This window comes from Hypomesus transpacificus, chromosome 13 (genome assembly GCF_021917145.1).
Source record: "Hypomesus transpacificus isolate Combined female chromosome 13, fHypTra1, whole genome shotgun sequence".
NCBI classification, from domain to species: Eukaryota; Metazoa; Chordata; class Actinopteri; order Osmeriformes; family Osmeridae; genus Hypomesus; species Hypomesus transpacificus.
Window position 1 is genome coordinate 10,269,846 of NC_061072.1, and position 16,460 is coordinate 10,286,305.

A 16,460-nucleotide genomic window follows, 5' to 3' on the forward strand; every position below is an offset into this window, starting at 1 on the left:
TTGATAGCACACTCATTCAATAATTATTAAATGTTGGTTTTATTTTGTTTTAAGTCGCCTGATAATCTTGACAAAATTGCAACATATTTCATAATTCTCAAACTGAGGGTGTGTCTGTTCCTATTCCAGATTTGCCGTGGAGGGAAAACTTGTGCGCTGTTCTGGACAGGTTGAGTCTTGATTGATGAAAGCAGCTTTGACCGTACAAATAAAGAAAAAACAACAACCCATCTACACTTCAGAGAGACTCCATAGTGACATTCTCTTCAGAAACACTTGCTGGTCAAGACCAGTTTCTCTGCCAAGTCCTTCTTCTAACAGGACTAACATAAGTGATTGATGAAGACACCAGGGGCTCAGTAGCAGGGGTGTGTGTGTGTGTGTTTAAGTAACTGGAGCTGGGGCACAGCACTGCAGAACTCTGACAAAGAACGAGGCAAAGCACACAGAATGATTCCTTCCTGAGACATTGGTGCATTTGTGGTACAGTAATGATCTTTTCAATGAGATGTGTGTGTGTGTGTGTGTGTGTTTGAAAGCCAGCCTTTGTGGTGCTATTGATAACTGGCAAATATTAATGACATGTCATTGCTCTGGATGCAACCAAAGGTCACAGATTGTTACAATAAATTATTAGGGAGATAAGAAGTCCAAGTCAACATAAACTCAAGGGGGCTTTACATATATGACCAAAAACAGGCTTGCATCCATTCCATACATTTGTCGTTTCTCTGAGACTCCTGTAAGTACAGTGTATACCATTGCTAACATTGCTCTATGTAATCATACTGTGCCTTTAGTCAATGCCTTGGGAGGAACATGTTGTATCAATCACCTTTGCCAGACCCCAGAAAACAAACATCTTTCTCTGTAACATGGTCAAATAGCTAGGTCCCATATTTTAATGCTATTGTGTCATGGTATGAAATATCTGTTGAAAAGTGAGGGAACAAAGTGAAATCATCTGTAGAAGCCTTGAACAACTTGGGGAATTCCACGGGCCTGTCCAAAATCTAGGAGCACACCAAATATGTATGTGTTTCCTTCAGTAAAATGTGCTCAGAATGTATTTTTTCTTGAAACCCAAAACCTATAAACAAAACACAGAGAAGGTATTTGTTTTAAAAATCAAGTGAAGGCTAAACTCTTCATAGTTTAAAGAAATGAATACAGCTTATATACACAAACTCAAAGGCTACTTAAAATACATCTTAATAAAGAATCTTCATTCATTTGATTTCTTGAAGGACCTGTGACCATATCATACAACCAAGTTCATACAATCATTTTTTTCATTCTCTTTGCAGCAAAAAGAAAGAAAAAGAAAGAAAAAAAGAGAGGAAAACGAACCCAACCTGGAATAGTATGTGATATTTATCGCATCTTTTTTTTCTGTGCACGTGTGTTGGTTTAAATTGAATAGTACTTTTAGCTTCTTTACTTTTGTTGATGAGATCATCATCAGTCTGCAAAAAAAAAAAGATGTAACCTCTCTTGATACTCTTGGTGGTTAAGAAAAGATGAAAACAGTGGAGGAATACAGTTTCTAATTTCAAAAAAACTTTTTTTCCCCCAACCTGTCATTCCATCATGGACAAGTCAAACACAATAATTCCTAACTTTTCTCTATATATTTATATATCTTTTGTACGAAATCTGTTTTTCGAAGTTGGAAAAATGATAAAGACCCAGTCTTTAGGTGCGGTTTTGGCAAGTCCATATCTGCAGTCCGCCACCTTCTGAGAACAACGAAAAAAGTGTCAGGTGTTAAGTCTGTCCCCCTGTCTCTCCAGCGTCTATAGAGGCAATCTCCACAGCTCTCACAGGGTCCCCTCCTATTGCATCCATCAGTCTTTCAGAAAAAAGTGGCGAGAAAGAAGGGAGAGGAGATATCAGCAGTGTTTTTACAGTATCTTCTCTCAGAGAACCCCCCCCCCCCTCCCTCCTGACACCTCTCATCCTGTCCACACAGAGTCCTGAACGGGGGAGTGGAGCCGAACGATGAGAGTGTCGAAAGCCGAAGGGGACACGCGAGTCCCAACGTACGGCCGGTGTCTAGCCCCTCCCCCGGCTGCAGGAGGGGGGGGGGGGGGGTGAGGATAGAGAGCGTGGGGCGAGAGGGATGGATGGATGGGGCTGCTACGGTGATTGTGTAGCGGGACTGCTTTGGGCTGAGCTGGGAGACAGGCTGGGGCTGCAGCTGCCTGGGGGGGCTCCGCTGCTCCGGGAGCCTGTGGCCCCACTGTCCAGACCCTCAGAGTTCTCCAACATCTCCTGGATGAGAGGCGGCATGGAGCCTGGGATCTCCATCTTCAGGGTGATGACACGCTCGGCCCCTTGGGGGGTGAAAGGCAAGAGGACAAGGTTAGAAGACAATGGGCAACAGTAACATCACCTGAGAATTTCTTTCCTCAGAAATGTCTTCAGAATTAATTCACATTACTCTTTGAGACTATTAGTGTTGATGACATACTATGCTTAGACAACAAAGAGCAAGTGCCTGGATGTGCGTGAGGCGGAATCTCACCTTTGGCGCTGATGCTTCTGAGGTCGGTGATCTTCATCAGCATCTTGGGGAACATGTGTGGTTTGTGTGGCCTCCTCTTCCTCACGTAGATCTTCAGGGCCTCCAGCAGCGGCTCCTGGAGGACGTCCACCTTGTCTGCCTGCTCCAGGTCTTGCCGGTCTGTACAGTCGCCAACGCAACGCAAATACCACACACAATGTCAATATTGAGCATTACGAACATCACACACTATCAGTGTGTGATGATGTGGTGATGTTATATAGGTTACTACAGGGAGTCTAGAAGATGACAGCACAGAAGGAACATGACTTTTCACATGTCTACATATTCATCAGACTCATCATCCAAATATATTTGATAACTTGCACTGGCTAAGACATGCTGTACTGTAAAACTGTACTATAAAAGGTATGCTGTAGGTGTTTGCTGGTGAAACACTCAGTGATGTGCTGAGTGTACACCAAACAGTTCAAATAAAGTATACGAATGCCCGCAGTACCTCCACAAAGCAGGCAGATGGCGCTGAGAAGCCCTGTCTCTGCATCATCCATCTCCAAGGGTAGGAGCTGGTTGGCGAAGGAGAACACCAGGTCGGTAAGCGGGCCGAAGCCAGCGTTGTGCATCTGGGTCCGGTTCAACGTCAAGCCGTCTGAGAACGTCATGGTGTCCTGCTCTGGGGTGTAGCGCGTGCAGATCCGCAGAATCTGAGGGAACACACGGTGGGATTAAAGGAGATGTTGGAGGAAAATGCAGACCATACTGATAATCTCAGGAATTGTAGTAATCTCCTGTTCATGAACATTGACTGAACACAATAACACCCCCACACACACACACCCACACCCACACACACCCCCACCCCCACACACACCCAGATTGATCCTTACCAGTATGTCCAGACATGCAGCTTTGAGGAGGGTGATCTGGTCGGCGATAGTGAGGGTGGTGAAGCCAGGCAGCTGTTTGGCAAACTCCACCGTCTTGATGATGCACTTGGTGGACAACTCGCTGAACTTGTCCCACAGGTCCACATCCAGAGACACGCGGCGCTCCGAACTGTTACTCTGGAGCAGGAGAGCGAGTCAGCACTGACCACACACCAACCGTTACGAGATAAGTGCTGTCAAACAGTCATGTCGGTTTGAAAACCCAAACACACCCAAACACACTGCACTCACCGTAGTGTATTTCCCCAGCTGACAGAGGGAGGGGAACGTCTCCTGGTGGGCCTTGCGGACCCTCTCGATCATTTGCTCCGTGTCGGGGGTCAGAACGTAGCTCTCTGTGCATTCCTGCTTCTTCTCATCCTTCTTCTTCTTGTTTCGGTCGTTTCTCACCGCTAACAGGCACAAAGAGACCAAGGGCAGCTTCAGCATACGGGGCATCTAGACGTACATACTCTCTCACAATAATCATATCATGTGCTCATATCAGTACTAAGCAGGAATACAAAATGTATCTTTTGAGCACAGAGGAGGTCATTCAGTGTGGAAAGAGGCGGAACAATTTTCAACAATTTACAAGTTTTACAAAACTAGGAGGGAGAGTGATGGCGATCTAAAGGCAAGGTAAGACAGGGGCCGGGGTAGGTGCAGTTAGTATAACAGCAGAGCGGGAGGGTGGAACCGGGTGGAACCCCGACGTGCTGAAGAAGAAGCCGCAGGAAAACACGGCGGCTCTCATACGATTGAAACGAGATAAATGACCCTGACCGGGTTCTCCGACGGGGGGAGAGAGGAGAGAATATAAGCGAGGGAAGAAAAATGGCCTTCCCTCCGGGTGATCTCCGGGGAGAACGTGGCTGCTCCTCACTCACAGCCCCTTCGTCTGAAATGACAAAAACACTGCAGACAGTGTTTAGCATCGGAATCCCATTAGAGGTCTGCCCTCTCTCTTCACGCCACCCCCCCCCCTCTTTTTCTCGTCATCCCCCTGCCTCACCCTCGGGTGTGGAGGTCTGACAGGGGTGGGGGCTGCAGGAGGTGGGGGGGGGGAGGTGATGAATAGCATTGGGGGTTGAAGTCGTCCATAATGCTGACAAATTGCTGCTGCTTTCATTAGGGGTCCCTGGCTAATCTAATAACATAATATGACAAATATCCAGGGTGGTAATGGCTTAAAGGGCTTCGGCTGAGCCAGCGTCGAAACAGAAAAACCCTCCAGCGCCCTACTCCTCTCACTGCTTCGCCCGCTTTCCTTTCGCACATTTCCACTTTTCTTAGCTAAGTGTGCTTCATCGCTTGTGTCTTGATCTCCGTTTCCTACATGTAACAACGTTGCCGAGGCACAGATCAAGGAGCAGCTGGGCGTCCCCCCTGCCTCTGCCTCCCCCCTGCCTCTGCCTCCCCCCTGCCTCTGCCTCCCCCCTGCCTCTGCCTCGCCCCTGCCTCTGCCTCCCCCCTGCCTCTGCCTCCCCCCTGCCTCTGACCCCAGACCCATCCTGGAGGACCAGAGGAACCTCAGATCCAGAGGGTCTGGAGGCTGACGTCTCCCTGCTCCACAGCCATGGCAGGCAGAGAAGGCTGGCCCAGGGCCAGGGAGAGCTGCACCACACAGGGACTACAGCTCATTAATCAGCCCAGGGACAGGCCTCTCTCCCTGGGATAACACTGAGGAAGAGAGAGGCGGCGGGGGGGGGGGGGGGCATTCAGATCCACCCAACACTACATCGCACCACAACATCTTAGCTAAATGTTTTCTTTCGTCCGCTTTGCTACTTTGCAACATCTAGATTCGCACCGAGTACACATGTAAACAGGAGGGAAACAGATTAATGTGCAGCAGCTGTCTGTGACACACACACACACACACGGGTGTGATGATGGCATTGTCTGCCATCCTTACCTGAGAGAGCTAAATGATGAGTGGCTCTGGCCCTACTTCCTCCCCCCTCCTCCCTCCTCTCTCAGGGGGCTGCCTGCGCTGCCGTGTGTCCCACCTCCATTAGAGGGGGTGGGACGGAGAGCTTGCCTCCCTGCCTCCCTCCCTGCCTCCCTCCCTGCCTCCCTCCCTGCCTGCCTGCCTGCCTGCCTCCCAGCCTCCCTCCCTCCCTCCCTCCCTGCCTCCCTGCCTGCCTCCCTGCCTCCCTGCCTCCCTCCCTGCCTGGAGGTGTCCAATCCCTCCCTAAATAAAAAGTGGGGCATCTTTAACGCCGAAACATTATCCCGGCTGACAAATTGGCAGCGCGATCATAAGCTGCACAACACAATTTAATGAAGTCATTAAAGAACTATTAGCCGGGACTCACGATCCGTCATGGCGAATTGCAGCATGTAATAACTGGAGGGAGATCCATGGTGGGGAAGCACAAGAGAAGAAAGCAATACTGCCTGCCTTCTTTGCTCTGTGTGTACGTGTGTGTGTGTGTGTGTGTACATGTGTGTGTGTGTGTGTTTGAGTGAGAAGGAGAGTGAAAGAGTACGAGTGAGAGAGCAAGCCTCTCTCCAACACCATGTGAAGATGAGGGGTTTCCCCCTCCCCCCCCCCCCCCTCCTCAGACAGTTTCTCCACCCTCAGGTGGTGCGGTGAAACCAATGACCAAAAGCACGCTGTCGTCTGACCTGGGAACAGCCCCCCTGTCACAGCCACTGTCTGCACAGGGGATTTCATGGCAAGAAAGAAAGGCTTTGTGGGCTCCACACGCCTGTGAGAAAATGTGTTTTCTGTGCAGGTGTAGGCGTGTTTGTACTGTATATATGTGTGTGTGTGTGTGTGTGTGTGTGTGTTGGAGGGAGGGGGGCCAGGCTGAGATCATTTGAAGGTGGAAAATTAAAGTGCTGGCAGCTCCTCCATCACACAGATTCAATTCAATGGAAAAGATAAAAATGTCAATGTTCGCCATCTCCCGCCTTTCGTGGCACGGAGGACAGTGATGAAACTTTCCCTCACTCTCTCCCTCCACTAACCTCCTTCATCCCTCTCTCTTTCTCATATTTCCCCCTCTCCCTCTTTATCCAATAATCGCAACCCCCCCCCCCCACTCTACTCTTCAATTCTAGACTGCCCTTTCCTCTCCTTCCTGCGCCATCCCTCTCTCTCAATCGCATCGACGTCAACATCTCTCCCTTCCATGCTAGGGGGTCATGCATTGGGGGTTGGGGGATTGCAAAGACAGGGTGGGGGGGGAGGGTGGGGGGGGGAGTGGGGTTGGGTGGGGGTTGGGGTATGGAAGGGTTTTGGCGTAGAGGGGACGGGGGGGTTGGGGGAAGAGGCTGCTTACCCGGGGGAGCCCTGTCCGCCCCAGTCTGTCCCAGCCCGGTCTCCAAGGGTGGGGGCGGCGGCTGGGCGCCCGACGCCATCCCGCCTTTGGAGCTGGAGCGAGGAGCTGGGGCGACAGAAGGAGGGGCACACGTTTACCCCCTTCTCTCACTGACAGGGCTCCCCCTTCACCCCCCCCTCCCCCCCCCCCCCACACACACACACACACCACAGCCAAGATCAAAAGGACACGCTGGGGGTTTGTCATACACCTATACCAATTTTATTATTTACAGGTAATGACCGTATACCCGAGCGAGGTGGGTTTCATTTAAGGGCTACCAGACAACTGTCAGGTTCCTAAGTGATCACAAGTGGTCATCATTGGTACTGAAGAGACTCCCTCCCAGTCAGATCAATAGTCATCTGTCATCCCCCTCCCCCTCCCCCCTCCCCCCTCCCTCCCCCCCCCTCCCCCCCCCCCCCCCCCCCCCCCCCCTCTCTCTCTCTCTCTCTCTCTCTCTCTCTCTCTCTCTCTCTCTCTCTCTCTCTCTCTCTCTCTCTCTCTCTCTCTCTCTCTCTCTCTCTCTCTCCCTCCCTCCCTCTCTCCCTCCTGGCATGACCACATGGCATGTCTCCTGGCACTGCTGTCAGTGCAGTTTGCCCGTTCCAAGGTCACCCAGACGGCCCCTAGTGTGTGTTGACGTGTGTGTGGGGGGGCTCCCTGCTGGTCCCAGATGGCATGCTTCTCCCCTTCCTCACCAACAGAGACTAACTCGCCGGCCAAACTCACTGTCCAGCAGAACGCCGGACCGACTGCAGATACGCGTCTCAGCCCAGCACGCTACACACACACACCAAACACCAACTCGCAAAACTGACTGGAAATTAACAGGCAAACGTATGACAGCAAATATTTTCCCTTCAAGTGTCTTTTCAACAGTGTATACGCTTCTAATGCAGTACAGGCTTGGCACCAGTAGATGGCAGTGCGATTACAAGCTATCTCCACAAGGAGCTATGTGTGTGTAAAAGAGCTGCCTCTTGTGATCGCCCTAACCATGATTAATGGGCCTATTCAGAGGTAAAGAGCTCAGAGGATAACTTATTTTACAGTAGGCCTTGGCCGTACCGGTGGGGAGCACCAGGGCCTCTTACCGTACACAGCACAGATGACAGGGAGAAAGGGACTGTGTTATGTAAGTGTGTGTGCGAGAGAGAGATTTTGTGTGTCCCAGTGCTTGTGTGTAAAATGTATCTGAGAAAGAAGAAAAAAAAACTATACGATTTGTCACACATCTTTTTCTCACCTCCACCAATTAGTTCATCAAATCTGACAGGGTGTGGGTGCATGCATGAGGGAAGGGGCGCGTCACACACCCTTGGGATACACTGATGAGAGCAGAAGCCTGCTCTTTGGCTCTCCACAGGTGATAACATATTCATCACAGAGCCCCGCCAAGCCTCACAACACTTTCACAATTAGACGTGGTGCCAGGCTACCCTCACTCCTGTGCAGCACACACACACACACACACACACACACACACACACACACACACACACACACACACACAGACACACACACACAGACAGACCCATAGCTTCTCATCCAACGTGATAAAAAAGACAGTAAGTGACTCACTGACTTCTTAAAAAAAAAAGGCATGCTGAATATTTAGGGCAGAAGGCCATCTTAGTCCCCAATGTGTTCATGATAGGTATATTTGATGTTAACTATTTGTTTAGACTTTGTGTTCATATGACCTGACAGTTCAGTATTAGTAGCTAATTAGTAGCCTTGGTTAACATGTTTCCACAGTGATGGACCATCTTCACCACCATGACTGGACAAAGATAGTGGGACACACAAACACACAACATCACTCTGATGATGTCATGAATATTCAAATGACTATTTCGTTTATATAGCGATAGAAATCAGCCCTTGTCTTGTGGTATCACCACAATGAAGTGGCTTTCACTAAGAATCATTGACCTCCATGTTCTGAGGAGTGAAGTTATGAAGGGTCTTAGAGCAAAGCACTCTGGGTACTGTAGTTTAAAGGTGTACTGCTCCTACTACTATCACTACTCACACTCCTTGGACATCCCCACTTCCAGGCACTTCTGCAGCCGGCAGTACTGGCAGCGGTTGCGTGTGACCTTGTTGATGATGCAGTTCTTCTCCCGGTGGCAGGTGTACACCATGTTCTTCTGGATGCTTCTCCGGAAAAAGCCCTGGGGGATGGAAGGGTGGGCGAGAGACAGAGAGAGAGATGGAGAGAGATGGAGAGAGAGAGATGGAGAGAGAGATGGAGAGAGAGAGATGGAGAGAGAGATGGAAAGAGATGGAGAGAGAGATGGAGAGAGATGAACAGAGATAGATGGAGAGAGAGATGGAGAGAAATGGGGAGAGAGATGGAGAGAGATGAAGAGAGAGATGAAGAGAGAGATGGAGAGAGACAAATTGAGTTAGAGAACCTGTCAAACTTCTAAGAGTTCTGTATTTAGGATAGATGTTCAGAAATTAAAGGCAATAAGCTACCAAACACTAAGCTCTTTAAAGGGCTTAGTAAAGCATAATCTGGACGAGGACAAACATTAACTCTTGTTGCCATTCCATGAGGTCACCCACCTGGCTTCATACAGGCGCATTAACAGACATAAGACACACACGGCTTTTAGTAAGGGGCTTGGAGGGACTGAAAGACCGAAGCCAGTTTAACCATCTTCCTACCTAGCCTTGGCCTACTTTATGGGGTTTAACCAGGCAAAAAAGCAGTTCTGGATTCAGGCCAACTACACATCATCATTACAGCAAGAGAACATTGGTTTTAGAATGCTCCCCAGCCAAAACAAAAGCACTCTTCCTTCCTTCTCTGCCTCCCTTTTGTCTCTTTCTTTTCAATCTAAACGGATCAGGGGGAAATCTGAAATGAAATTAAACTAGAGGGAGAGAAGGAGGGGTAAAAAGAGAGCATCCAATGCCAGGGGGCAAAGCCAAACGCTCTCATGGCTGTTATGTTGACTGCAGATGTATTGTGGAGAATGACGATTAGAGACGTGAGGTCAGAGAACCAAAAATAGTACAAAACATTCACGGCACAAATAAACATCACAACCAATATAGATAATACTGCATGCAACTCGCATGGTTGGCCCACACCCCTTTTTTAGCTTTAGACCAATTAGACACCATCTCACATTATACCCCCCCCCCTCCTGTCACATGACCTTGGACAAACACCTACTAGGCACTGCCCAATGCATCCAAGGCTAGTGATTGACTGCACTTCTCCTGTGCCAGGCTGTAAGTTCAGTGCAATGTTGATTGGACTGGGGAGAAAGGTGGACCATGTTTGGGTGGTGCCGTTGGCAGGGGAGTCCAGGATGAAGCCAGGAGATTAGATTGTTGGCCCTCCAACAGATGGCCAGCAAAATAAAGCCTGCAGTTTGTCCTTCCCGGATCACTAGCTATATGGTATCTGTCCTCCCTCCCTCCCTCCCCCCCCTCCCTCCCCCCCCCCCCTCCCTCCCTCCCTCCCTCCACAAAGGGAGTGATCACACATACATATATGAGGTTGGGTTCGAGGTATTTCTGTGTGTGTGTTTGTTATGTGACTTGTGTTATGACACAACCAGCTCTGGTCCCAGCTGTGTGTCCATCCTGTTAACAGCAACCACTCTGGAACGTCAGAAACACACACACACACATGGCCACTTGTCTTTAGTGTGTGTGTGCACGTGTTGATACTCCAGGATGCCTGAGCAAACACTTTTAGCTCCGTACACACCTTACTCCACATACAAACATCCCAGATAACCTTCTAAGTCTTCACTGATACTCCTTAGTCTAGGCAAAAAAAAAAACGATTAGCCTAGAACTAAACATAGCCGTCAACAAAAATATAAATCAGGTAAACCTGCTCCAGGTCTATAGCTAGCTGCTAGGGCTATAGGCCTGAGGCTGGAGCTAAGGCTAGAAATGGGCCATGAGCAAGGCCTGTATCTGGGGGTGTGGATAACCCTGAGGCTGACGCCGAGGATAGGGCTAGGCCCGGGACCAGTGCTGGGATGGGGATCAGCCTGGGGCTGAGTCTGCATGGAGCATCAACCCCCTGGCCCCGGGGGTTGGGTAGTTAGTGAGCTCTGGAAGTGCTGTCCAGCGTCCCTGTGATCCGTCTGTGGCCCGAGCCTGACCCTTGTCACGGGAGATTGACCCTCTCCTTTTGACACCAGGAGCTCAGGTGGCCCTGGCCAGGGATTGGCTGTGGCCTTTGCTGACTCTCCCCCCCACCAGGCTAGCCTATTGTTTCCTTCCTTCTCCCCTCCCTCCTCCTCCCTCCTTCCCTCTCTCTCCATTAGGAGTCATTGCTTCCTGTGGCCCTAAGCCTCTTTTTGTATCAGCGTGCTTAATCCGCACAGCGACATGGCCCTCAGTGGGCCTGTCAGCCACCCTGCCATGTTCAGAGGAGAGGAGAGGAGGGAGGGAGGGAGGGAGGGGTGTGGTACGGCCATGTATGTGCATGTGACGACTGCAGTCGATTCAGCACGAGTGAATGTGTTACGTGTGCATTTCCATGTCCATTTCCGTGTGTGTTCTGAGCATGTGCGAGCATGGCAACGCTTGATTACGTGGGAATGAAGGGAGTGGAAGCAGGAATCCTCTCATACGTGACTTTCACACAATGTGCCCAGATTAAGTTTGCCTTCCCAGCCTCCCATTGAGAGTGTGTGAGTGTGTGTGTGTGAATATGCCCAGTCTCTGCCTCTCTCACTGAGCAGCTATCGCCACAGCAGACACATAACCAAAGTGACTGGGACAGGGGCCAGCCAAAAACACGACGCGGGACGAGCGAGCATAGAGGACCCTGGTCTCTCTCTCGCTGCTATGAAAGGGGGAGGATGGACTGACTCCATGCTGTGGCGTGCACATATCAGGAAGAGCCCATGCAAATGGGAATGCTTTGGTGACCAGGAGGGAAGAGAGGGTGGGAAGAAGGGGATGGACTTCCCAAACAAAAACAAACGAGTCGTCTCTTCAGTTCACCTCTGTTCCGTTGGATCCTTGGCGACCGTGTGCAGTCCTTGCTCTCCTCCCATTCTGGCTCACCCTGTGTTACAGATGTACTTTTCTTGCTTCCCTCCCTACCTCCCTCCTCCTCCTCCTCCCCCCCTCCTCCTCTTCGTGGCAATGCTGACACAAGTTTACACAATCTGGCCGTGTGCCGCTTAGGAGACCCAGATAAGGCCAGTGCAGGGCCAGGGTTCCTGCTGTCTGATAGCTGTGGTGTGTTTGTGCACGTGTGCATGCTGGAGGGGAGGCCAGGAGATCAGAGCTAGCAGCTCGTCTTAGCTAACACACGTCCAACAAGCCCATGGTGATAGTGTGGGGTATGCAGCAGGTAAGGAAACAACTGATACAGGCTACATATTGGACTAGATTACGCAAGCAGTGGCTCTATCTGCAGAGTCCCCCATGATAAGAGATACACCACAGTGCCATGCTTGGCTACGCGGCATAGATAGAGCCACGGGTCCATGGGGGTAGGTTCATGGTTTGAAATGTGGTCATCCCTATACAATCAGCACCGTCACAAGTCCAGCAGTCCAACCCTTCAAAGGTACCAAGCGTGATATGGCGTGGGCTGGGGTTTTTTTTTTAGAGAACCATGCTATTTCACATACACAGGGTTTGGTATCATGTGAACATGTGTGAACACATACGACGGGCTCAGTCTTTGTGTATGTGTGTGTGTCTCACCTTGCAGCCTTCGCAGGCGCTGACACCATAGTGGTACCCTGAGGACTTGTCCTGGCACACAAAGCAGGGCTTGTAGACCCGTGGGGGAGGGGGTGGCGAAGGGGGGCTTGGCACTATTTCCTCTGAGCTGGTACTCTGAGTTTCTATCGCTGTGGAAGAGGGTGGGAGAGGGAGAGAGAGAGTTATATTTAGTACACAGGTGTCTGTGGGAACAGTCAATAAAGACGATGGCACGTCAACACGTTTGGCCTACTTGACACACCTTCAGGACAGACACACCTTCAGGACAGACACACCTTCAGGACAGACACACCTTCAGGACAGACACACCTTCAGGACAGACACACCTTCAGGACAGACACACCTTCAGGACAGACACACCTTCAGGACAGACACACCTTCAGGACAGACACACCTTCAGACACACCTTCAGGACAGACACACCTTCAGGACAGACACACCTTCAGACACACCTTCAGGACAGACACACACCTTCAGGACAGACACACCTTCAGACACACCTTCAGGACAGACACACACCTTCAGGACAGACACACACCTTCAGGACAGACACACAGCCGCACCATCACGCTTGCGTCCCTCACACACACACACATTGTTGTGAAACCCATAAAAATCTAAGCTAATGCACACATTCGCCTCGAATGTGTTTAAAGCTACAGGGCCAATTCAAAAAAATGCTGTGACACTTTCACATTTGCCATGAAAAGACTGCTCCTCACAATTGTCTGGAGAATGACTTAGGCATTTCAGCAAGCAGTGCAGATCTCACGGACAATAATAAACCCCAGCAAGTCAAAAGGACTGGATTAGAGAAGGCCCAGCCATCCTTGTTCATGCAGATAACCTTGGGCATTCAGTGCCTCAATGAAGATGAAGCTCTCTCCACACAGATCAAAGATAAGGATGTCCTGAATGACTGTGGGGAGGAACTGCCAGTGGGGAAGGAAGTCAATAGCTAGGCTAACTGTATCCTCCTCAAATGAGGCCATGTGACTACACTCAACCCTTTTGTAAATAACCTTTTCATTGGGCTGTTGTTGTTGGTCATCTTAGCCGTGCAGCCCAGTCCACAGACCTTACAGGAGAGGCCAGCTGATTCATTTGGCAGATAGTGGTGTTGAAAGGAGCTGGGCTATGCAGCAGCAGCTAATCCCTAGCGTGTGGACAACACTGACTCTGTAAACATGGGGTCAGCAGAGACATGGAGAGCAATCTGTAAGTGCTGGGTTTAGGTAACTTGGTTGACCTTTGCCTATTCTGTGTTGCACAACAGAATTGGAACCACACAAAAACAGGAAACACACAAACACACACACACACACACACAAGCTCACACACGGAAGAAAACAAGCAATCAAACACTCCACCCCCACACATGGTAAAAAAGGACCAGTAATGACATGGACGAGACATGACTCTTGCTCGCACGAGTGTGGTTATTTGAGCGTGGTTGTTGGTGTGGGATTATTTGTATTGCAACAAAGCTTGGAGTCTATGTTTATTTGTGTACGATTGTGATTGTGTGTGTGCGTGTGTGTGTGTGTGAGTTTGGGGGCTTGTGTCTGTCAAATGAGTGTAGGCTTCGGGGGGGGGGGGGGGGGGGGGGGGGTGGGTTGTGTCTGTCAGCATGTGTGTGTGTGTGTGTGTGCATTCCCGCGTACGTGCGTGATCTCCTCCTTCACCATGCGTCAGCTCAGAGAGGAGGGATTGTGACGTCTCAGAGCTAACCAGAGGGCCGGACAGCACTCGTGTGTAAATAAGCAATCTATATTTAACACGGGGCTCACGGGTTCAGCCAGCCTGCAGTACAGCTAGGAATGGACTCCACGTGACACAGCAGACAGGCGTTCTGGATGGCCCCACACACAATCTCTCATTTTCTCATATACAAAAGCAGAATGCTTACTCAGACCCACAGCGCTCTCTCTCTCTCTCTCTCTCTCTCTCTCTCTCTCTCTCTCTCTCTCTCTCTCTCGAATGTGTCTGCATGTTTCTGCTTGTCCATCGAAGTGTGCGCATGCGGGAAGACCAGATCCCGAACAACACAAATAAACGGAGCTGATGCCAAACTGTCCACGAGCATCGGCTGGAAAACCCTGGAGGACGGCAGGCCAGTGTGCTAAAACCAACCTTTGATCCCTATCTCGCCCCTATCAGCCAAACAGAGAGACTCCAGCTAGACTTCAGATAACAAGCTTGCTTTTGCACACTCAGCTGCTAAGATCAACAGTAATGAAGCTAAAGCTACTAGGAGCAACAGCTAGAAAATCACACTCCAGGATATTAAGACACTTAATCTCTCGGGCTGTACTGTTTAACTTAAAGCTAAAGAGATGGCTTTTCTTAGAGTCACCTCTAAGAGGCAGGTTAGGTTGAAGGCCAGGATAGGTCAAAAAGCTGGTTAAAAATCCCTTATGGCGTAACAGCATAGACGGGAGATGTAATGACACAGATGAACCAGGATTGTACAAGGTCACAACGTTGAGGTTTTCCTCATAGAACTCTGAAAGAGGTTTTGAGGCAAGCCTCAAGCTGCTAATGCTCTTCACTAGCCTTTACTGGTGTTTAGCTCTGTGCTAGATATTTGAGCTTTGTGCAATTTGCCATTATGCTCATTTGTAGCCTGTTTACTGCCCTTAGTTAGTCCCAGACAGAACCACACACACACACACACATACACCACACACAGCAGGGAGCAAACCAGACAAACAAGGAATGGGGAATGACCTTTAAAGCCTTGTTGTCTTTGGAAAACTTTAATCTCCAAGGGGGTCTCATTCGTGTGCGTGTGTGTAAACACAAACCAGGCTTCTTGGAAGCACCTCAAAGCCAGAGATAGACCAGCCCGCTAAAATAGAAGGAAATTAAAAAGGATCTACTAACTGCTCCCCTAGGAGGGAAAGTGTGTGTAGGAGCAAGCATTCTTGCCGTGGTCACAGTATTAAACCTGGCCGACGCAAAAACAGCTAGACTCGTACGGTAATTCTGAGTTATTCAGAACTGATTCGACCAGAGTCGCTTCCCTTCCCCTCAACACAGACTCATAAAAGCAGTGAGGAGGGTCTACACTGCACTACTACAGCCTACACACAAGCCTGTCTGCTGCTCTTCTCCACCCAGGGGACTGGTCTGCAGGAGTTGAGTGGGGAAGATCCCATGGACAGAGGCCCTGTGGGGACACAAGGCACTGGGACGGCGGAACCTTCTAGCTCCCGCTCTGCTCTGTGCTGTGACACTCTTATGAGGACTCGGACCAGGGAACGGGTCCCAGGCTCGTGGTCCATCATGAATCAGCGAGATGGTAATCACCAAACCTCCGTTAAGATGGGGGGAGCACTTAGGGCACCCTCTCTGTAACTGGGAGGTGGGGGATGAAGAGAGGCGGAGGACAGGGGGGATGAAGATGGGAAGTAGGACAGGGGGAATGAAGATGGGGAGGAGGGTGGGGTAGGGCCGTGGGTCTGGTGCTTCAGAGGGGGATGTGTGTTGTTGTCATCATCATATTGCCCGGCAGTCATGTCATCAGTCAGACAAATTCAACTTAAATGGAGCGGCCCTTACATAACCGAGCACATTTTGACTCATTAGCAAAAACCCATGTGCTGTTTTCTGTCCTCCTCTTAGCTCTGATGTGGTGAGCTATTACAACCCCTGTATTACTGCCAGGACTGCAGCCCTATTCATCCCCATTAAAACTGCCTTCATAAGATGTACACACACACACACAAACACACACACACATACAGTGCCCTCCAAAAGTATTGGAACAGTGAGGCGAATTCCTTTATTTTTGCTGTAGACTGAAAACATTTGGGCTTGACATCAAATAATGAACGTGAGACCAGAGATCAACGTTTCAGCTTTTATTTCCAGGTATTTACATCAGGATCTGATGCACAACTAAGAAAATATCACATTTTGTTTGAATCCACCCATTTGTCATGT

General features: G+C 49.9%; 1 protein-coding gene across 4 annotated transcripts in view; it reads right to left on the reverse strand.

The window, feature by feature from the left end:
• Nucleotides 1-20: 20 nt before the first annotated feature.
• LOC124475470 (retinoic acid receptor alpha-A) overlaps nt 21-16,460 on the reverse strand; it is a 38,542-nt gene continuing 22,102 nt past the window's right edge. Inside the window, exons 2-9 of one of the 4 annotated variants that reach the window (XM_047032107.1) lie at nt 12,492-12,640; nt 8,824-8,965; nt 6,747-6,851; nt 3,706-3,866; nt 3,415-3,591; nt 3,027-3,231; nt 2,528-2,686; nt 21-2,336 (exon numbers count right to left, since the gene is read on the reverse strand). In XM_047032107.1, coding sequence (XP_046888063.1) covers nt 2,140-2,336; nt 2,528-2,686; nt 3,027-3,231; nt 3,415-3,591; nt 3,706-3,866; nt 6,747-6,851; nt 8,824-8,965; nt 12,492-12,640 — 1,295 coding nt within the window. In that variant the 3' untranslated portion in view covers nt 21-2,139. Of the gene's footprint in view, nt 2,337-2,527; nt 2,699-3,026; nt 3,232-3,414; nt 3,592-3,705; nt 3,867-6,746; nt 6,852-8,823; nt 8,966-12,491; nt 12,641-16,460 lie in introns of all 4 variants that reach the window. The other 3 variants (XM_047032106.1, XM_047032109.1, XM_047032108.1) reach the window with 3 other exon arrangements.